Below are 23,696 nucleotides of genomic sequence, written 5' to 3' on the forward strand. Positions count from 1 at the left end.
TGCAGTGCTCAGCCTATGCATAATCCTGTCCACATCATCCAAAGTCACAGGGTCAAACTCACCCCAAATGGTATGATCAAGACCTGCCCTCTCCACTCCGTCGGATTCCGCCCAGTCGGAGTCCAAACCAGTCCGGATCTGAGTGATTTTGTCCTGCAGATACTGTACAAATTCCTCAGCCCTACCCTGCAAGGGGTCATCCCTCGGTCGCTGATTAAGCAGTGAGCGGGTCACTCTAAACAGGGCGGCTGGGCGGTTATCTGCGGACGCAATGAGAGCGGAAAAGTAAACACGCTTTGCCGCTTCCATCGCCACTAGGTAAGACTTAAAACAAGTTCTTAGCCGTGTTTGATCAGATTCGGATCTGCTGGACCTCCAACAGCTCTCTAGGCATCTTTTCCGGCGCTTCATCTCTCGGAGTCCCTCGGTAAACCAGGGGGCTACCCGGGATCTGCGCTGGGTCAGAGGCCACAAAGGCACGACTCGATCCAAGGCCCCGGCAGCAGCCCTCTCCCAGGCTACCACTAGGACCTTGGCAGAGTTGTGGGCAAGGGAAGCAGGAAATGTCCCAAGCTCCGTCTGGAACCTCTCAGGGTCTATCAGGTGCCTGGGGCGGAACCACCTTTCTGGCGAAAACAAGCCTCCAAGCCCTGATGCTGGGGGAGTGAGGCAGCAGCAGCCAGAACAGACCCTTCCCCATCTTCCCTCGCTTCCCCAAATCGTCCCTTCACTAACCTCCTCTCCAGCTCCGTTCTTCACCACTACATGCAGGGCAACAAAAGAAGCCTGTGGGACTACCGGTAAAAGAAAAAGTTCAATCAAACCTTCCAACTTTGCGAGATCTTTTTTTTTTTGTGAGAAGTTGGAAAGTCGGATTGATCTTTTTTTTTAGTCCCACAAACTTTTGTTGCCCTGCACATGGAGAACGGAGCTGGAAAGGAGGTTAGTGAAAGAATGTGGATGCCCTGGGGTGGGGGTTAGGATTTGGCATTGTGGATTGTGGAGTGTTTGTGCTCTGGTGGGGCTATTCAAAACAGGGATTCCCTGCGTTTTGAAGCACCCTGTGTGACTGCACAGAAAGGAGCGCTCCGTTTCTCAAGTGCCCCATTCCAGGCATATGGAGCTTGCAATCTCTGCCAGATCTCCGTTGGGATAAAAAATGTTTCAGCACCTATGGAGCACTTCCAAAAGCAGGGACTGGCTGCGTTTGAAAGCACTCTATAGGTGCTGAAAGTCTGGGGAGGGGGGATCATGGCTGCTCAGGTGGTTGCGTCTGCTTCCAGCTTGGATGCAGGTGTAAGGGATCTGACCCCGCAATGCCTCGCCAATCAGTTGAAGGCTTCGTTCCTGCCATCAAACTAAGGCTGGTGCACGTGAGCAGGCAGCGCACCTGGGCCATTGACGGCATTGGTTCCTGTGCCTGGCCAACTCCAATTCCACGCTTTACCCCATAGGCTTGCAAACGAAGCAAACACTCTCTCCCCCCCCCAGAGAATTGTCGGTGCGAAAAGCATTTCCAAGCTGACTCTCCTCTCCCTCAAAGAGAAAGAAACTGCAGCAGAGGAGACAGATTTTGCAAGGTGAATGCGGCAGGAAGGGAGGGGGAAGCAGTTGTGAGGAGCAGGGAGAGGAATAGGGTGAATATTGCAGAGCCTCTGCGGACAGTTGCTTGTAAGGGCAAACAACTGCTGTGGTGCTGCAATAGTTGTAATTTTGGGATTTGCTCATAAACACTAGGGGGCACTGATCATGTAACTTCCAACAAGCGTTAAGCGAATGACCGTAACTCAGGGATTACCTGTATCAGCAGATAGCCTGAATCTGCAAAGGTGAACTCAGGAAAGCAAAGGATCAGAATGAACAAAGACTTGCAACAAAAGTCAAAGTTAATTTAAAAAGTTTCTTTCAACATATAAACAATAAGAAAAATGTCAAGGAAACAGTAAGTCCACTGGCAAACAAAGTCATTACCAAAAGCCAACATGGGTTTGTCAAAAAAAGATCATGCCAAAGAAATCTTATTGCATTATTTGACCAGGTAACAACATTAGTGAACCAGAGGAATGCTGTGGATACTAGGACTTCAGTAAGGCATTTGATAAAGCAGACCACAACCTACTACTTGATAAGATAGAAAAATGTGGGTTAGACAGCATCACCACCAGATGGATTTGTAGCTGGCTGACCAGCTGTACTCAGCGTGTGGTCTTCAATGGAACTGCATCTACATGGAGGGAAGTGTGTAGTGGGGTGCCCCAGGGCTCTGTTCTGGGCCCAGTGCTCTTCAACATCTTCATTAATGATTTGGATGAGGGGATAAATGGGAACTCATCAAATTTGCAGACGATACCAAACTGGCAGGAATAGCCAACACTCCAAAAGATACAGTGAGGTAAAAAAGGAATTGATCCCCTGCTGATATTGTACATTTGCACACTGATAAATGATCAGTCTGTAATGTTAATGGTAGGTTTATTTTAACAGAGACAGAATAACAAAAAAAATCCAGAAAAACGCATTTCAAAAAAGTTATGAACTGATTTGCACTTTAGTGAGTGAAATAAGTATTTGACCCCTTCGCAAAACATGACTTAGTACTTGGTGGCAAAACCTTTGCTGGCAATCACAGAGGTCAGATGTTTCTTGTAGTTGGCCACCAGGTTTGCACACAGCTCAGGAGGGATTTTGTCCCACTCCTCTTTGCAGATCCTCTCCAAGTCATTAAACATCAGCCTCGAACCTTCAGCTCCCTCCACAGATTTTCTATGGGATTAAGGTCTGGAGACTGGCTAGGCCACTCCAGGACCTTAATGTGCTTCTTCTTGAGCCACTCCTTTGTTGCCTTGGCCATGTGTTTTGGGTCATTGCCATACTGCAATACCCATCCATGACCCATTTTCAATGCCCTGGCAGTGGGAAGGAGGTTCTCACCCAAGATTTGATGGTACATGGCCCCATCCTTCGTCCCTTTGATGCGGTGAAGTTGTCCTGTCCCCTTAGCAGAAAAACACCCCCAAAGCATAATGTGTCCACCTCCATGTTTGACGGTGGGTATGATGTTCTTGGGGTCACAGGCAGCATTCCTCCTCCTCCAAACACGGTGAGTTGAGTTGATGCCAAAGAGCTTGATTGTGGTCTCATCTGACCACAACACTTTCACCCAGTTCTCCTCTGAATCATTCAGATGTTCATTGACAAACTACAGACAGGCCTGTACATGTTCTTTCTTCAGCAGGGGGACCTTGCAGGCGCTGCAGGATTTCAGTCCTTCACGGCATAGTGTGTTACCAATTGTTTTCTTGGTGACTATGGTCCCAGCTGCCTTGAGATCATTGACAAGATCCTCCTGTGTAGTTCTGGGCTGATTCCTCACCATTCTCATGATCATTGAAACTCCATGAGGTGAGATCTTGCATGGAGCCCCAGACCGGGGGAGATTGACATTTATATTGTGTTTCTTCCATTTGCAAATAATCGCGCCACCTATTGTCACCTTCTCACCAAGCTACTTGGCGATAGTCTTGTAGCCCATTCCAGCCTTGTGTAGGTCTACAATCTTGTTCCTGACATCCTCGGACAGCTGTTTGGTCTTGGCCATGGTGGAGAGTTTGGAATCTGATTGATTGCTTCTGTGGACAGGTGTCTTTTATACAGGGAACAAGCTGAGATTAGGAGCACTCCCTTTAAGAGAGTGCTCCTAATCTCAGCTCATTACCTGTATAAAAGACACCTGGGAGCCAGAAATCTTGCTGATTGATAGGGGATCAAATACATATTTCACTCATTAAAATGCAGATCAATTTATAACTTTTTTGAAATGCGTTTTTCTGGATTTTTTTTGTTGTTATTCTGTCTCTCACTGTTAAAGTAAACCTACCATTAAAATTATAGACTGATCATTTCTTTGTCAGTGCGCAAACGTCCAAAATCAGCAGGGGATCAAATATTTTTTTCCCTCACTGTACATCAATTCTGCTCTATTGAGTAACCCTGAATTTTGACTTATTTGAGATATGTGTTACAGGATAAGTTTTTAATAAGTTTTTTTCTTTCAGAACACACCAACGCAAAGCATTGTAAAACGTCCAAACCAGCAGATCCAGTCATCTACCCTAAGGAATAGTAATTTGCGTGAATTGCCAATAGCACCTTTGCATGCTATTGAGGCTGCTAACAAACAACGAACTTCAGCTCCTGCTGCTCAAGTGAAACCGATTACTAGCACCACACCTGTTACAAGGCCTTTTACAGGTGTCAAGAACCAACTGGGAAGGACTGAGACCAAGCCTAGAGCAGTTATTCCCATGACTCAACCTAAAACGGAGGTCCTATCTGAACCAGAGGTAGGGGTTCCTTCTAGCAAAGGCCCATTCGGGTACTTATCTTCCGTTTAACAGTGGTTTTGAGGAAAGGTCACTTGAGATAGACTCTGTACTCTACTGTACTTGTGTTATACTGTTATTACCTGCCAAAATATGTTCTTTTTAAATGTTCAGGAACTTTAAAAAGTTTTGATTTAACCTATCATTTAGGAAGAAGAGGTGTTTGTTAAGTGTTGTGTTTCAGTATCAGCCTGTGCTCCCAGCAGCTGAGTCTGAGGAATCGGAGGAGGAGGAGGAGGAGGGGTTTGGAGAGCCTTCAGTGTCACAGGGAGGCTCTGATGCACTGCAGGACTCTCAGCCTGGCCCCTCCAGTCATGTTCCTCATGAGGCTCAGCTGTGTGAGTACGAGGTGTCAGACTCAGAAGAGTCACAGCTGAATCTGTTCAGAGATGCTAGAAGCAGAAGGCAATCCAGCAGAGCAGAGCAGAGAAAATCTGTGAGGAAACTCAATGAAAGGAGAAGGCATTGAGAAGCCACGCCTTGGGACAGATAATAAAAGGGGAAGGTGTGGACGGTGCTGGTTGCTGAAGGCAACCGTTTGGAGACATTCAAAGAGAATCCTGGTCTGTTCTTGCTAATCTGTTTGACTCTTTTTTGTTGACTCTTGTTTGATGTTTTGAATCATTTATTGAAGAAAATATTCTGCTGTTTTTTTGTTTGAAAGACTTTATCATTTTTGAACTGTAAATAAATTTGGGTTGGGTTTTTTCCTATTAATTTGTCAAAAGGAAAAAGGGGTTGTCCCTGTCACACAAACAGGGCCAGTCGTAGGCTGGAACAGAACATTAAGCCTCAATGACTATTAAATCTGAATGGTACTGTTGTACATACGTAAAAAGTCAGATTGCTATTTTGCACATGTCTAAAAATATACAGCATGTTTGCATTGCAAATGGAAGCTAAGGAAAACTCCTTCCCACCAATTTTTCTGCTGGCCTACATCTCCACTCTTCCCAGCTTTTATTTGATGGATAGTGTTAGGCATATGATTAAGCCTACCTGGTTGGGTTGGAAATATATAAGCCATGATGTATGGTATCACTTTAAATGTGATGATTGGCCAAGGGTGTGTTTGCTTCCCAACGGCCATAAGAGGGAGCTAGGGACGTAGTTTCGCGCTCTCTGCTCTCGCTGTTTTTTCACTGTTAGTTACTCTGTTACTGCTATTGTTGGTTTGCTACTGTGTTAAACCTGAACAACTGTGTTTTGACCTTTGGACCGGTAAGAAGACTTTGTATTTGGAATACTCCTTGGACTGTTACTATCGTTTATCTGTTCTTTACACGTGTATGACCTGGACTGTTTATTTTTGACTGTGCTTTGTATTACACCACAAAGTAAAGTATTCTGTTTTTCACACCTCGGTGTATCTGTGTGGTTACTGTGTGAACTTTGCTGCTCTCAGTACCCTTTTTTGTCTGTGCAACTTCTTGTTAGCTCAAGGAAATCTCTGCACAATTCCTGACATTGGTTATGGGCCCAGGAATGTACTGAGAGCTAGTATACACAGTACCATATCAAGAATCTGCTGAGTTTGTGTTAACAATCCAATTTTAAACGATGGCACAAGAACAGTCAACAGGCATCTCCTGGATAACCCGGTTAGATGGGACAAACTATGTTTCCTGATCCACAAAATGCTGCTTGCTTCTGTGCAAGGAAGGACTATGGGCTGTAGTGCATAACCCACCAGATGTGACTGCCTGGGATCCAGAAGATGAAGACGATGCAAGGAAGATAGAGAAATTTAACTGTGACAACGAAAAAGCTCTTTGCATAATTGGACTAACACTGAATGACCAGCAGCTTGTCCATATCCGTGGTGAGGAGTCTGCTGCTAGGTGTTGGGACATTTTGCGAAGAATTTATGTTCGTGATAGTGTGAGTGAACATGTACACCTTACGCGCAAACTGTTTAGGGCTCGTCTTCAGAAGGATGGAGATATGTTAGCTCATCTGGTATTCATGAAGAAAACTCTGCAAGAGCTACATAAAAAGGAGCTGATTTTCTCGGAGCTGCATCAGGTGTATATCATTCTTTCATCTTTGGATGAAAGCTATGATGCGTATGTCTCTTCTTTAGAAGTCCTGACCAGAGAGGAACTAACATTAACAATCATAACTGGGAGATTGCTGGAAGAGTCCAGAAGAAGGCAAGACAGAGACCAGCTGAGAGAGACACAACCACAAGAGGAACAACAGTCTACTACTGCATATACTGCTAAGAAATGTTATTCTTGTGGGGCTAAAGGGCATATTGCTAGATTCTGTAAGAAGGGCAGGAAACAGAATGCAGATAGCAATAGGAGAATAAGAAAAGATGTTGGTTTAGCTGCTTTTGGTTCTTCAACATCCTCAAACCATGATTTGTGGGTGGTTGATAGTGGGGCTTCTCAGTGTATAACCAAGACTAAAGAGGTTTGCTCACATGATTAAGAGTAAACAGTATGTGTCTTTAGCAAATGGCTGGAGGATGAAAGCCTCTGGTGAAGGTAGTGCATACTGTCCACATATTAATGAACATTTATCAATGTTATATGTGCCTAAACTAAAGTTTAATTTGTTATCTGTGAAGGCATTGGTACAGGCTGGGTTTGTGTTTAGGGTGACTCGCTCCCTTCTTAATCAGGAGGTGAGGGAGGAGCCCTTGCAGGGTCGGGCCGTGGAGTTTAGTCATCATCTGACGGACAAAATCGCTCAGATCTGGGCCGGTTTGGACTCTGACTGGGCAGAGTGTGACGTGGAGGAATCGGACGGTCTTGAGCATGTTATCTGGACTGAGTTCGATCCTGTTTCCCCTGATGATGTGGACAGGATTATGGGAAGGCTGAGCTCCACCACCTGTTTATTGGATCTGTGTCCCTCCTGGCTGATTTATGCAGCTCGGGAGGAGACACGAAGCTGGTTCCAGGCAGTAATATCTGCCTCTGTGAGTGAGGGTGTCTTCCCCGCCGCTTTGAAGGAGGCGGTGGTGAGGCCCCTTCTCAAGAAGCCTGCCCTGGACCCAGTGATTTTAAATAATTATCATCCGGTCTCCAACCTTCGCTTTTTGGTGAAGGTTGTTGAGAGTGTGGTGGTGCATCAGCTTCCTCTGTTCCTGGAGGAAACTGATTACCTTGACCCGTACCAATCGGGCTTCAGGCCCGGGTACAGCACGGAGACAGCAGTGATCGCGCTGGTGAATGATCTCTGGCGGGCTCGGGACAGGGGTTGTTCCTCTGTCCTAGTACTATTAGATCTCTCAGCGGCTTTTGATACCATCGACCATGGTATCCTACTGCGGTGTCTCAGGGGGTTGGGAGTGGGAGGCACTGTTTTGCAGTGGTTCTCCTCCTATCTCCTGGGCCGCTCGCAGTCGGTGTTGACAGGAGGGCAGAGATCCGCCCCGAGGCCTCTCGTTTGTGGAGTTCCTCAGGGGTCGGTTCTCTCTCCCCTCCTGTTCAACATCTATATGAAGCCGCTGGGCGAGATCATTCATGGTTTCGGGGTGGGGTATCATCAGTATGCTGATGATACCCAACTTTTTTTCTCCACCCCGAACCAACCCAGCGATGCCCTCGCCGTGATGTCCCGTTGCCTGGATGCGGTCCGGGTCTGGATGGGGAGAAACAGGCTTCGTCTCAATCCTGCCAAGACTGAGTGGCTGTGTGTACCGGCATCTCCGGTTAACCAGTCTATTCCACCTTTAATGATGGGGGGTGAGGTGTTACCCCCTGTTGATAGGGCTCGCAACTTGGGCGTCCTCCTGGATTCGCGGCTCAGTTTTGAAGACCATATAGGAGCCGTGACCAGGGGGGCCTTTGCCCAGGTTTGCCTGGTGCGCCAGTTGCGGCCCTACCTGGACCGAGATGCCCTACGCACAGTCACTCCCGGTTGGACTACTGCAACGCTCTCTACATGGGGCTTCCCTTGAGGACCACTCGGAGGCTTCAGCTGGTGCAGAATGCAGTCGTGCGGGTTGTGATGGGGGTTTCCCGATACTCCCATGTAATACCTCTGCTCCGTGAGCTGCATTGGCTTCCGGTTGCCCTCCGGGTGAGATTCAAGGTGCTGGTGATGACCTATAAAGCCCTAAATGGCTTGGGTCCGGGATATCTGAGGGAACACCTGCTGCCGGCATCAAGCTCCCTTCATCCTGTGCACTCCCACAGGGAGGGCCTTCTCAGGGTACCGCCGGCAAAAGATTGCCGGCGGGTAACACCCAGGGGGAGGGCCTTCTCTGTGGGTGTGCCTGCCCTTTGGAACCAGCTGCCCATAGAGCTCAGGACTTCCCCTGACCTTCGTTCATTCCGCCGGGAACTGAAGACCTGGCTCTTTGAGCTTTCCGGCCAGGACTGAGAATTTTAATTGTAATTTTATTTTAATTGGGTTTTAATTGGAGTTTAATAGGGGTTTTATTATATTCAAGGACTAATTTTAATTATTTTAATTGTTCTTAACTTTTGTAATTTGTATTGTCATTTTAAATTCCTTGTGTCCTACGGGAGAAGGGCGGTATATAAGTCCAATAAACATAAACATAAACCTTCAGGGGAGATAAATGTATTATTGAAAAAAATGGTACCAGAGCTACCGCTACCCTGAAGAACGATTTATTTGTTCTCACTGACAACCCAGGAATCATGGCTAACGCTAGTTCTGTCTATGAGAACAAAAAACCACATGATAACTGTATCCATCTTCTTCATAGATGTTTAGGGCATGTGAATTTCAATACGTTACAGAAGACTGTTGAATTGGCTGAAGGGATAAAACTGAAACCGTGTCAGATGTATTTAAACTGTAACACGTGTAGTCAGGAGAAAAGCAAGGTAACCCCTGCGAACAGGGCTAATGGTTTTAAGACCACAGTACCTTTAGAGGTAGTATTTGCTGATATCATTGGCCCTATGAAACCAAGTATTGGTGGAGCATGCTGTATCCTGAGTATCATGGACCATTATACACGTTATGGTTTCTGTTTCCTAATGAAAACAAAAGCAGACACGTTTCAGCATTTCTCAAACTGGCTTAAGTTTGTAGAAAGGAAAGCAAAACGAAAGGTTCAGTGCATCGTAACAGATAATGGCACTGAGTTCACTAATAAGCAGTTTGTAGCCAAGTTGCAATCAGCTGGCATTGAACATAAGCGTTCTGCCCCTTACAGGCCACAACACAATGCGTTTTTTGAAAGACGAGGGCAAACGCTGCAAGCTATGATAAGATCAATGTCCGATTCCGGATTACCTGAGAAACTGTGCGGAGAGGCAGCAATGTGTGCTAACCGCATCTTAAATGTTGTGGTTCATTCCACAACTGGTGAACTACCATACACACGTTGGCATGGTAGAAAACCAGATCTAGGTTACTTGCACACATTTGGGCCCCCAGCATGGGTTCATATTCCAGCACAACTGAGGCGAAAGGGACAGCATAGAGCAGGGGTGTCAAACTCAATTTCATTGAGGGCCGCATCAGCATTGCGGTTGCCCTCAAGGGGCCCGGTGGGTATGGCCAGGGTGGGCGTGGCCTACTGGGTGGGTGTGGCTAGAGTGCGTATGGCCTACTGGTTGGGCATGGCCAGCTATACATCGTTCGCATCAAGGGTGCCTATGGGGGCCTGGGCAGGAGTGGGACAGATCTGAGGGTCTCTGGCAGGAGGAGGGTCTCTGGGCCAGGGCCAAGGCAGTGGGGGCCGTTCCCTCACTGTTTCCAGGATGGCTTCACGGGCCACATAAAACCACTTCGCGGGCCGCATCCGGCCCCCGGGCCTTGTGTTTGACATGTCTGGCATAGAGCAAGGCAATTGTTTTTTGTAGGCTATGACTCCAACCACAGGTCTTTTAGATTTTGGGAACAAGGTACCCCTACTGTGTATTGTAGTGCTAGTGCTAAGTTTCTGGAGCATGTAGGCTGGAACAAGCTAGAGCAGGAAAGTGTTGGTGTTGATCCTATTGTGTTTAGTGACACCCCTGTTGCCGTTAAAAGATGTGATGATAAACCTTCTATAGCTGTGAGAGAGGAAACGATAGGGGTGGTAGAGGAAGCAGAAGAGGAGAGTCCGATACCAAGTCCTGTAGTGCCTAGACGTTCGACACGCGAAAGGCGTCCACCTGATAGATACCAGGCCAGTGTTGTATGTCAGGTGAATGTAGAACCGTCTAATTTTGAGGAAATAAAAATGTATCCTGAGAAAGAGCAAAAGGCATGGAAGTCAGTGATGGATAAGGAGTTAAGATCCTTGCAGGATCTAGAGGTATATGAAGATGTGAAGCTTCCACCTGGTGAACGTGCAATAGGTTGCAAATGGGTTTATAAATTGAAGAGGGGTGTAGATGGGACTGTTACCCATAGGGCTCATTTAGTTGCTCAAGGATTTGCTCAAACCACCGATGGCTATGATGAGGTGTTTGCACCTAGTCTGAGGGCTATTATGTTGAGAGCAGCATTAGTGTGTGCAGCTAGAAACCGGTATAAAATAAACCACGTAGACGTAGAGACAGCATATTTGCATGCTCCCTTACAGCACACTATCTACCTAACAAAACCACCAGGAGTAAACAAGGATCAGAAAACTGATTGTTGGAGATTAAAGACAAGTCTTTATGGCTTAAAACAATCTGGTTTTGAGTGGAATAAGTGTATTGTTAATGAATTGGTTGCGATGGGCTTTGTAGCCAGTATCGCTGATCCATGTTTGTTTAGGAAGGAAAGGGACAGTATAATGTCTTTATTATTGCTTTTTACTGATGACATAGCAATAATTACGAAGACTGAGCAAAAAGCACTGAACATTGTTGCTAGCTTACATAAGAAATTCAGAATCAGGAACCTAGGAGAGATCAATAACTATTTGGGTCTGGATATTGTGAAGTCCGATAAAGGTTATAAGATTTCACAGGCTAGCAAGATAAGTCAGTTATTGAAGAGATACAACATGGAGCTCTGTAAGCCAGCAAAAACTCCAATGTCTCAGGACTTTAGAAACACTGATATTGAAAGTCCTGTTTTTGACAAAAAAGTTTATCAATCATTAATTGGTAGTCTATCATATCTGAGCAACTGGTCAAGACCAGACATTTCATATAGTGTAAACCAATTAGCGAGATACAATGCTGCACCGACTGGTAGACACTGGCAAGCAGCAAAACGAGTATTGAGATACTTAAAACAGACCATACACTACTCGTTGTATCTGGAACCCAATCGTGATTTAGTTCTCACAGCTTATGCAGATGCAAGTTTTGCTTCTGATGCAAGCGCTCGAAAATCAACCTCAGGTTTCATTATAATGCTAGGTGATTCGATCATAGGGTGGAAATCCATTAGACAGAAGCACATTAGCCTGTCTACGATGGAAGCCGAGTTTTCTTGTTTATCAGTTTTGTGTACTGAATTACTGGTTTATTATAAACAGATATTACTGGACATGGAACTAACTGTTAATAGTCCATTTCTTGTGTATGAGGATAACCAGGCTGCGATTAAGATGGCAAGCAATGCTGCCGTCAGGACAAGGTCTAAACATACCGATTTACGTTACCTAAATGTTAGACAATGTATTAAGGACAAACTGATGCAGTTGGAATACTGCACAACTGATATTAATATCGCAGACCATTTCACCAAAGCTCAGGGTGCTGTGAAGCACAAAGCCAGTTGTGAAACTTATGGCCTCAGATTGTAAGAAGCAACATATTGTCCTACCCAAAGGGGAGAATGTTAGGCATATGATTAAGCCTACCTGGTTGGGTTGGAAATATATAAGCCATGATGTATGATATCACTTTAAATGTTCAGGAACTTGTTTTTTTGTTTGAAAGACTTTATCATTTTTGAACTGTAAATAAATTTGGGTTGGGTTTTTTCCTATTAATTTGTCAAAAGGAAAAAGGGGTTGTCCCTGTCACACAAACAGGGCCAGTCGTAGGCTGGAACAGAACATTAAGCCTCAATGACTATTAAATCTGAATGGTACTGTTGTACATACGTAAAAAGTCAGATTGCTATTTTGCACATGTCTAAAAATATACAGCATGTTTGCATTGCAAATGGAAGCTAAGGAAAACTCCTTCCCACCAATTTTTCTGCTGGCCTACATCTCCACTCTTCCCAGCTTTTATTTGATGGATAGTGTTAGGCATATGATTAAGCCTACCTGGTTGGGTTGGAAATATATAAGCCATGATGTATGGTATCACTTTAAATGTGATGATTGGCCAAGGGTGTGTTTGCTTCCCAACGGCCATAAGAGGGAGCTAAGGACGTAGTTTCGCTCTCTCTGCTCTCGCTGTTTTTTCACTGTTAGTTACTCTGTTACTGCTATTGTTGGTTTGCTACTGTGTTAAACCTGAACAACTGTGTTTTGACCTTTGGACCGGTAAGAAGACTTTGTATTTGGAATACTCCTTGGACTGTTACTATCGTTTATCTGTTCTTTACACGTGTATGACCTGGACTGTTTATTTTTGACTGTGCTTTGTATTACACCACAAAGTAAAGTATTCTGTTTTTCACACCTCAGTGTATCTGTGTGGTTACTGTGTGAACTTTGCTGCTCTCAGTACCCTTTTTTGTCTGTGCAACGTCTAGTTAGCTCAAGGAAATCTCTGCACAATTCCTGACAGATAGAGTTGCTCATCTTACAGCAGTGATTCTGTGTGATGTAGAGTCCCATCACAGCAGTACCAACCATTATTGAGGCTCAGTGGCTTAAAGTCGCTGAAGATGGTCTCTGCTCCAGCGGTTCAAGTCCTAGCACCATGTGGTGGAGTGAGCACCCATCACTTGCCTCAGCTTCTGCCCACCTAGCAGTTTGAAAGCATTCTACATGTGAGTATATAAATAGGTACCACTTTGGTGGGAAACGTGGCAGTGTTTTGTGCCAACAGTCAGACCCCTGTCAGTGCTAGACCTGCTCAGATGCAATGCCTGACTCTGAGGCAATGTAAGTGGTGAGAGAAGGTCTTGGATGACACTGCTTATCTTTCTGATGTGGAGCAAGTTTGCCCCCTGTGGTGCACCATAAATAAGTGTGTCAGGGTGAACTAAACGAGCTAGCACTTTTTGGCAGCCAAATAACTACTATGTACTAACATTGTAGTCTTCTGGCTAATTGTAACATCACCATATGCTAAATAAATAGTACAAACCATTAAAACAGTACAAACTCATGATGCCTCAATAAGTTCCAAAACAGAACCATATCACCAACACCAACAAAGCTCACCTAACTGCCTCCCCTCCCACCAAAGCCTAGAAGAACAGACAGGTCTTCAGAGCCCTACAAAAGGCTAACAGGGTTAGGGCCATCGGAATCTGCAGTGGGATCCTGTTCCGCCAGGCAGGTGCAGCCACAAAGGAGGCTTTCCTAATCCAGATTTTACAGTACATTTCTGCTGATCTGGTTCCTGGCCTCCCTTCCTCCCAGTCTTTCAAGTGAACTTCCCACTGTCCTCTCCATTTTTCACAACCTTCCTCCAATGCCAAGTGGCCCATTGCCTTAATTTCCCAGTATTTTTCTGCCAGACTCCCACTGGCTTTCTCATCCTTGACCTTCCCACCAATCTCCCTGCCAGTTTCCCAAGTGCTTTGCTGCTGTGCTTCCAACTGGCCTACCCACCAATTTTCCAAGTCCCTACCCTGTTGTCTTCAATACTGTCTATCGTGAGGGACACAGTTCTATAGCAGTTCTTGTTCCTGGATGGACACTTCTTGTTCCAGTCAGTGGCATGGGGGAGAGGTCTCCTTTGTAGGATGTTGCACAGTTTCTCCCCTCTACTATTCAATATCTAAATGAAGCCACTGGGAGAGTTCATTTACCAATACAGAGTGAGGTACTGTCACATGCATTTTTTTTTGTAATGGTTGCCATAATAATCTGTAGAAATAATTAAATGAGTACAGTTCCTTTATTCTAATTTGGAACGTGGTATCGTAAACCTTTGTGCATACAATTTCCATGGGACTTTTGGTTCCCTGTATTTTTGAGTTACTAAATAAAAGACCGCCTAAGTCACATAATAAAGAAAATAAATCCCATTTAGCCTAAAAACAGACTTTCTCTTTGCTAATACATAAAAATGAGCAGATACCAAAAACTAGCAGCTGTTGCTATTGCACTAAATTATAACTGTACTAAAAGATTAATGAGGTGGATGGATGGAGTCACTGAAGCAGTAGGTGTGAGCTTAAATGGACTCCAGAAGATGGTAGAGGACAGGAAGGCCTGGAGGAATGTTGTCCATGGGGTCGTGATGGGTTGGACACAACTTCGCAACTAGCAACAACAACAACTAAAAGATTTAGCTCTGTGGGATTTTTAAAGCTTTGATTTAATCTTTACAGCAGGGAACAGTAACTCAAGAGATGGCATTGCATTTAGTGATAATTCATTTAGGTATTTAAACAACAGAGCACCAAAAGTTGGGACACTCATGTTTAAGGTACTACATCTTCCCAAATAAATATACTTTCCTTTGAGAAGCAAGCCGGGGGCCACAGTCCAGAGTAGGTAAGGTCAGAGCAAGAAGCAAGACTGCTTTTATTGAACATTTCATTAAAATTATTACTAAAGTTACTCTTCAGTCATGTTTTTAATCATTTCCCCCTTCTATTTTATTAAATATAACATTTGATAGCAATATTTGTAAGCCTCTGAGAGTCATACCTGAGGCTTTCAGGGATCCCAGACTATATGCTTTTGCTATAAATGTTAACCACTGAAGTCTTTTCTGACTTAATGATATCTTAGATTTTATATAGGCTATAAAGTAACAATACCCACTTAGGGAAATTGTCCTCTTTGGTAGTAAAGAATTTAACCCTAGACTTTTTTGTGGCGGTAGGAAGTTTTGAATTTGGGTGCAGTGGCCACCTTCACATTATTTGGATCAGACACTTGGAGCCAGTGTGATGCTACAAGCCTGATGCTGCATATGACAGGTTTAGATTTAGGTCTTGCTGTGCTATGGCTCTGAATTTCTGGGAGTGGTGCTTTGGGGAAATGCAGTAAAGAGAAGAACCTTGCAAATTCGTAATGCCACGCTAACAATTAGGAGACTCAGGAGCTTTGATGTTTTAGTCATCTCATTTGTCAATTCAATTTGAAAGAAAAGATTTTTGTCTTATGAAAGTAGCTCTTGAAGTGTGTGTTAGTTCAGGTGTTGTGTTGCATTCTCATTTCTCTGCTTTCTCCAAAGCTGCTGTTTTTGTCAGACAAGAATTTTTTTTCATCCATGTTATTTTCCAATAAGTCTAGTCTCATTTATGAATCTATTCAGGTTGTTTGTTTAACCTAAAGCAATCTCTGGGGTTTCCCAGGTGGGCCAAAGAAATGGATAGAATTGTTATGAATATGCGAGTGGGAGTATTCAGTAATAAACAATGCATATTTAGGATTTTTACACATTCTATAAAAAGAATAGTCACAATTTCACTTAGTGATTATTACATTGATTCAATTAATATTATGTCTCTTTCCTCTCTGAATGCATAATAGTTTTCTTAGCAGTATAAAATTAATAATAGAAAATGGTGTATTTATATCATCAGTATTCCTTAGTGGAAATTTTACATAAATAATATAACTAGTTAAATTTATTGTCAAAGAAAAGTATATTTATTATACAGTGTATATGGTTTGTAGCTTTCTGTAGGAGTGAAGACTGCTGTTATATTTAAAAAGCAGCAATTTACATTACAGTATTAAAGTATGTTGAACCTGCAAATTTAAAAACAACAAAAAGAATTTTCTTTTGCTTTTGATTTCCCAGTAGCTTTGAATAAAGATATATATCCTGCTGGAGTTTTAAGTCTACTGGAAAGATGATTTGGCACACAAAGGTTATAATACTTTCTAAAAAGCTTAAGGCTGGGATATTAAAGCCATTCCTGATATTAATATTCCAACCTTGTATTTGGCAACATTTTAATTCTGAAGAGAGTACATGAGTTCAAGGTCAGAGAGATTGAATTTCTCTATTCATTATAAGTAATTATTGTGTGACAAATGAGTTTCAGATCAGGCTGAAAATTATGTAAGAAAAATCAATATTTCTGTTCAGGGCCTTTCAGGTCATTTACCATCCTACCTTTTGTTAGTTTGTCAGAAAAGAGCAAGATAAAACATGTGTGACAGTGGGCTACCTCATATTGTTACTGCTTCCATCTGAAAAAGTACTTGAGTTCTTGAATTATATTAATGGTTTAATTAGTTTCAGCAATTTCTAAATGAGTTCCGATTTAGAAGGCTTCAGTTTCAGCTTTTTGATTTACTGTATTTAAAAGTCCAAAATCTGAGTAGTATATTCTTTGCCTTTTCATTGCTTGTTTGATTAATAGCTCATAAAACTTTGTTAGCAGCTTTGTCGTTAAAGACATTGCCTGGTGTTTCAGTTAATTTAAAAATACCACTGGGAAAATGTGTCATCTTTTTAACAAGTGTCTCTTGCTTCTCCTCCTCCTCCTTCAAAGTTGGTTTTTACCATGCATAACTTTCTTTTCTGGCTATCTTGCAGTTTCCTGATGAAGATGAAGAAACTAGACTGTACTGTTTGAAGATCGAGGAACAGAAACGCCTCAGGGAAGAGATCTTGAAACAAAAGGAGCTCAGGCGGCAGCTTCAAGCTGGGGCCCGAAAAAGAGAATTGCTGGAAAGGCTGGCACAGCAACAACAAGGCTCTTCAGGCCAACAGCAGGAGGAAGACCCTTCACAGCTGCCCACCAATGGAAATCCATTGCTTTCCCTTCCTGGTGCACAGTCCCGCCAAAATGTGAAATGCAGGCTAATGGTTAAAAAACAAGAGCTAGTCGTTCCAGGTTCCACAGCTGTTCAGCCTAAGCCTGTAAATGTTCTCCAGGCTGGAGACAGTGTGCAATGTCAAGGACAGCAAATAAAAACTATAAAGCAGCTAAGGCAGGCTAGGACAGTGCCTGAAAATGAGCTCCAGCTGCCCAATAAAGCTTTGCAAACAAAGCTTCCCGCTGCTGTGCACTTGAACCTGTCCCAGATTGCTCGGGTGGCATCAGTGCAAGGCCAGCCTCAAGACCTAAAGCCTGGGATGAAAAGAACTGTCATGCAGCGGGCAAACAGTGGGAGTGGCGATGGGCCCCATATTGGCACCAAAGTCAGAGTGATAAAATTGTCAGGAGGGGTAAGTTACCAGGCATGTCTGTCTCTTATTTCTGTGTGGTTGGTTTCTGATCTCCATCTGTCGTCTTCTTGTCATTTTCAGAAGCTCAAAGTAAGTGATCTGGAAAAGAATAAGCTAGCCAACACCCATGTTTGAACTGGCATACTTGCATGTGGAACAATAGATACAGAGATACACAGTGGATATAAAAAGTCTACACAACCCTGTCAAAATGCTAAGTTTTTGAGACGTAAAAAAAATCAGACCAAGTTAAATCACTTCAGAATAATGTTTTCCACCTTAACATGTAAGCTGTACACGACAATTGAAAAACAAACTGAAATCTTGAGTCCTCCAAAAAGTGGTGTGCTGAATTGGGGGGGGGGGGAAGGTGTCCTCCTGCTGAAAAACAGCTGACTTTGCTGCCATAGCCAGTTCTTTGGCAGCATGCTCCCTGAGTTTTGAATGGAAGTAATTAGGAATAACACATAATGACCCACAAATGACTGTGTACCTGCCTGGGAAGAGAATCCAGAGGATTGCGATTCTCAGTAAGAGCAGCTGGAGTGGTTGGGTTTCCATCTTTTCTTGTCGCTGTTTGTATTTTTAGGTGCCCCTGTTTTTAATACCACATTTTGATTTTTGATCTGCACTTTTAATCGTTAATAGCCTGGCTGAATGCTGATGTGTTTTTACACCCTCTTGTTGGATTACAATGTGAACTTTCACCATTTTATTTTGGAGTTAAAAAAATACTTCCACTTTTGCCACAAGGAAGCTGACAGCATAAGGGTTTTCCCCTTTTGTAGTGAAAGTCATTTGATCTGACTTATACTGGATTCTTATTGTAAGGATTTTGTATTTTATTAGTTTTTAAAAGAACTCAGTTGCTTTATTTTACTTCCGTATATATATCTATCTGTCTTTACTTCAAAAGATGGCAACTTTCGCTTTTTTTCTCTCTCTACTGTGAGAACTTTTATCTTAGCTTCTCCTGCAGTTGTTTTGTTATGGAACACTCACTCTCTTTGCCCTAAAGAAAGAACTGTTTATACTCTACCACGAAAGCTTGGTTATAACAAGGATTTGGATCATATTGAAATTAAAGTAACAATAAATTAAGGACTTGGGACATTACCTATTATATACTTTCTACAATGCCCCTAAAAAGAGATTTAAAAGAAAGATAGGAGCTGGATGACTTTAAATGTTAAAGCCTTGTTGGAAACTTTTTTAAAAAAAATATTTCTGTTAAGCACAGGATATCAGGAGCCAAGGCGGTTCAAATGAAAACAGGTTTATTGCATGCTAACACTCTCTACAAGAACATGAACTACTAGTGGTCAAAGCGAATTGGCAGTAGATAAGAGTAATTGGAAGTCAAGGTGGGCTGGACTTAGTACTCTTGTGGGCACGAAGGGACTTTAGACTGATGACGTGCTTGACCCCTGCCTTGGACTCAGCCTGGTCATCTTCTACATCAGGGCTTTTCAACCGGTGTACGCTAGCACCTGGCCAGTGGTACATGGCATCGCTTCCTCCCCCCGCCTCCCCCCGCGCTCCGCTCCTTCCCAGCTTACTTGCTGCCGGAAAGCATGCTGATTGGCAGCGGCCTGCAGGAACCCTACAGAGGGCACACGCAGGCGCAGAGCAAGGCCCCACCCTCCCCAGGGACTCGTGCAGCAACTGGATACATTTCTGATTGGCACTTCTTCAGGGCACACATGGCCAGGAAGGCGCGTTGGAGTCCCAGGTACCGGTAAGGCGATCAGCCTGCTCCTCCCCCATCACCTGCCAGCCCCGGGAGAGCCCCGGGTGAGCGCCTCGCCAGCCGCCGAACCCTGCCTTTTGAGCAGGAGCGGCCTTGCCCTGCTTTCCCTTGGCTGCCTCCGCGGGTGCCACTGTAGCGCAGAGAGGCCAGTCCCCATTCGGCTCGCAATCCCTGGGAGAGCCCCGCGCGAGTGCCTTGCTGGCTGCCAAACCCTGCCTTTCAAGCAGGAACAGCTGTCAAGCCCCAGGCTCGACAATCTACCAAAGGGGGGGATCTGCACAGCAACCCAGCTACCTGGCCTGCCAGCCGCTCATTGCTCCGCAAATCAGCTGGGAGGCTGAGACCCTGGATTTGAGCCGCTGAGCAGAGGAGAGCACCGCTGATCAGCTGGGAGGCTGGGACTCCGAATCCCACACCACCGGCCAGCTGGAAGTCCTGGTGGGCGGCCCCGACGCCACCGAACAGTGTGGGTGGTTTCTGAGCGGTGCCGCCTTCTGAGCGGGCGTGGGCAGCCTCCAAGCAGCCTGCGTGGGTGGTTTCCGAGCGGCACCAGCCTCTGAGCAGGCGCAGGTGACTTTGATGCGCCCCACGCAGGCGGTCTCCAAGCACCCTGTGCAGGTGCTTTCCGAGCAGCGCCGGCTTCTGAGCGGGCGCGGGTGGCCTCCAAGCACCCCGCATGGGTGGCTTCCAAACGACATCGGCCTCTGAGTGGGCGCGGGTGGCTTCTGATGCACTCTGCATGGGCGGCCTCCAAGTGCCCCGCGTGGGTGGTTTCCGAGTGGCGCCGGCTTTGAGCAGGCGCGGGTGGCCTCCAAGCGGCCTGTGCGGATGGCTTCCGAGCGGCGCCAGCTTTTGAGCGGGTGCAGGCAGCCTCCAAGCGCTCCTCATGGGTGCTTTCCGAGCAGCGCTGGCTTCTGAGCGGGCGCGGGCAGCCTTCAAGTGCCCCGCACGGGTGGCTTCCAAACGGCATCAGCCTCTGAACGGGCGCGGGTGGCTTCTGATGCACCCTGCATGGGTGGCCTCCAAGTGCCCTGCGCAGGTGGTTTCCGAGCGGCGCCAGCTTTGAGCGGACGTGGGTGGCCTCCAAGCGGCATGTGTGGATGGCTTCTGAGCCGCACCGGATTTTGAGCGGGTGCGGGCAGCCTCCAAGTACCCCGTGTGGGTGCTTTCAGAGCGGTGCTGGCTTCTGAGCGGGCGCCGGTGGCCTCCAAGCGCCCCGCGTGGGTGCTTTCCGAGCAGCGCTGGCTCCTGAGTGACCGCGGGCGGCCTCCAAGGACCCCGCACGGGTGGCTTCCAAACGGCATCGGCCTCTGAGCAGACGGGGGTGGCTTCTGATGCACCCTGCACGGGCGGCCTCCAAGTGCCCCGTGTGGGTGGTTTCCGAGCGGCGCTGGCTTTGAGCGGGCACGGGTGGCCTCCAAGCTGCCTGTGCAGATGGCTTCCGAGTGGCGCCGGCCTTTGAGCGGGTGCGGGCGGCCTCCAAGCGCCCTGCGCGGGTGCTTTCCGAACAGCACCGGCTTCTGAGCGGGTGCGGGTGGCCTCCAAGTGGCCTAAGCAGGTGGTTTCTGAGCGGGCGCTGGTGGCTTCCAATGCACCCCGCGCGGGCAGCCTCCAAGTACCCCACACTGGCTTCTGAGCGCCCCACAAGCAAGTGGAAAGCAAGCAAGTGAGCAAGGCAGGGGTGTGGGATCGGGGTGTACAAGTACAGCTGAGCTGCGTTTCTCCATGTTGTTTTGTTGTTTTTTGCAAAGTTGCCCCGGGTCAGTGGAAAAGCCTCCAGTCTCCCTGCTGCAAGCATGGGAAGCACCAGAGCTCCTGATGAACCGCGTTTAAGGGAGAGAGAAAGAGAGCCGAGCTTGACCTACGCGGCTGGGCTGTTTCTGCTTTTCCCTTGTAACTTGGAAGAATAACAGCAATAATAAGAGGAAAAGTTCTTGCATGGTTTCCAGCCGTTTCCTCTCCATCCCCACCCAACTCCATCCCAAGAAGCAGTATTTGTTTCTGCTTTTCCTTTGCAACCTGGAAGAATAACAGCAATAATAAGAGGAAAAGTTCTTGCATGGTTTCCTCTCCGTGCCCACCCCACTGCATCCCAAGAAGTATTTGTAGTTTGGACTAGCATGCTGCTTGGCTGCTCTCCTCCTTTGCTCACGGAGCGCGCGCGCTGCCCTTTGCAAAAGACGGAGCCCCCGCGGTTTTGCATTGGAAGGAGATTACTTCGCCCGAAGGAAGGGTGACTTGGTGGCAATTCATGTTTGTCTCCCTTCCTTTGGAAGAGGGAGAAAAGCATCGCTCTCTTCCTTCGGGCGAGTGAAAATTAACTTGATAACAGTAGCAATGCGGCCAGAAATGGGCATCTCTCAACAGCACTGGGGAGTGTTATGGGAAGAACAATGTACACAGAGAGGATCGGGAACGCTGGGCTCTGGTAGGGAAAAAATGACTGGGAGAAGTAGCCAGTTCATAATGTACGTGCCTGAAAATGGGAGATGGGCAGGTTGTCTGAGGTTCAGTATTTGTAGTTTGGACTAGCAGGTTGCTTGGAAGGGAGGGAGAGAAGGAAGGAAGGAAGGAAGGGACAAAGAGGGAAGGAAGGAAGGTAGGAAGGAAGGACAATGAGAGGGAGGGAGAGACAATGGAAGGAAGGGAGGGAAGAAGGAAGAGAAAGAAAAGGGAAGGACAATGAGAGGGAGGGAGAGACAATGGAAGGGAAGGAGGAAGAGACAAAGAGGGAAGGAAGGAAAAGAAGGAAGTGACAATGGGAGAGAGGGAGTGAAGAAAGGCACCCACCCCCCCTCCACCAGAGACCCACAGATTCCCCCCCACACAGGCCCCTGGCAACCTGAGTGATAAGCTGGCCATGCCACACACCCCGGGCATTAATCACATGACCCAGGGACACTGTGAATGTCATAAGTATGAATCAGTTGCCAAGCATCCGAATGTAAATCACATGACCCTGGGGATGCTTGAACAGTCATAAGTGTGAAAAATGGTCATAAGTCACTTTTTTCAATACCGTTGTAACTTTGAATAGTCACTAAGCGAAATGTAAGTCGAGGACTACTTGTACTTTATCATTTTTTTCCCTTTTTTTTGGTCAAGTTTTTGACACCTTGCTAGGCGACTGGTGGTACTCGGATATTGCCTTATCCTAAAAGTGGTACAATGGATGAAAAGGTTGAAAAGCCCTGTTCTACATCACCCACCCCTCCACCTTGCCCCCCCTCCTCTTCCATGGGTTCTTCAATGTTGCTTTCCACCTCCTGCATCAATTCTTCAAAGTCCAAGTTCTCATGGGAACTTGGCAAGGGTGGAAGGGAAGTAGTTTCAAAGGAATCTGCTTCCCCCTTATTTGAAGGAGTTGGTGAGCCAGGTGGTGATTGCTGAAACATAAACGCATCATTACAAGGTCCCTCCCCTTCCCTGCCCAGGAGGTGAAGGCCAGAGGTGGAATGCCCATCATAAGCGAGTGCCCCCCCCCCGTTTCTCCCTCCACTGTGACTGGTGATGAAGCGTTGTGTGTGTTGGGATATCGGTGATCTTGGGAGGGGGCAACTTTGGATAGCAAGGATCAGTGAAAGACTGGGTGCACCTTCATAGAGGGAGGCAATTGGAGGTAGAAAGCTAAAGGGTTGACTTGTCAGAGAACCTTGAATGATATCACAAATTTAGCATCTAACTTCTTGGAAGGTCTTGAAGATGCTAAGAACTTGGTAGACAGCCAAACCTCATCTCCTACTACAGTGACTCCTCCCACTGGTGGGCATCCACCGTCTTCTTGTAAGACTGTTTTGCTTGGTCGAGCTGCTGCTTCAAGAGGTCTTGATCTTATTCCTGTAATAAGTTAACTGTCCCTGGGACAGTTGAGTCCAGTGCAGGGTGGTCTGGCAACACTTTAGGGCAGACATGTCAAACTCAAGGGCCGCAGGCCAGATGTAGTTAGATGTGGCCACCCTGGAGACAGCGAGGGGCCAGCCCCTGCCACCTTGGCCCCATCCCATCCCATTCTAGCTAGGCATGCACACAGGAGGCAAGCACATGGGGGCTGGTGTGCAGCTGACTTGATGAGCACCATCTTGCCCTGCAGGTTAACCGTGTTCCAGCACCAGGTGCCTCTGCTGCCTCCATGGCCCGCTTGCCAGCCCGGCGTCACCCACGGGTGCTTCCCTTTCACCAGCATGGCCCTCGCTTCCCACCCCGCCCCTGCATGGAAAAGCCACGGCCACTGGCAGCGCTGGGACCCTCTTGCCCTTCCCTCATCCCTTCCTGGGTGTGGAGGGAGGAAGGAAGGAAGGAGATGGGAATGAGAAGGAGGCAACGAAGGTAGGATGAAGGAAGGAAGGAAAGGAAGGAAGGAAGGAAGGAAGGAAGGAGATGGGAATGAGAAGGAGGGAGGCAGGTGTTATGGTTCCGACTAACGAGACAGTT

At 46.3% G+C, this 23,696-nt stretch overlaps 1 protein-coding gene across 4 annotated transcripts in view; it reads left to right on the forward strand.

Annotated features, from left to right (window-relative positions):
- The window catches only part of LOC310648253 (RNA-binding protein 33-like), a 265,966-nt gene that overhangs the window by 159,453 nt on the left and 82,817 nt on the right, over positions 1-23,696 (forward strand). For all 4 annotated transcript variants that reach the window (XM_083375996.1, XM_083375998.1, XM_083375997.1 and 1 more), the window contains 2 exons: positions 4,056-4,343; positions 16,880-17,515. In XM_083375996.1, the coding sequence (XP_083232122.1) occupies positions 4,056-4,343; positions 16,880-17,515 (924 nt within the window). The remainder of the gene's footprint in view (positions 1-4,055; positions 4,344-16,879; positions 17,516-23,696) is intronic.

This window comes from Vipera ursinii (assembly GCF_947247035.1).
Source record: "Vipera ursinii genome assembly, chromosome: W".
NCBI classification, from domain to species: Eukaryota; Metazoa; Chordata; class Lepidosauria; order Squamata; family Viperidae; genus Vipera; species Vipera ursinii.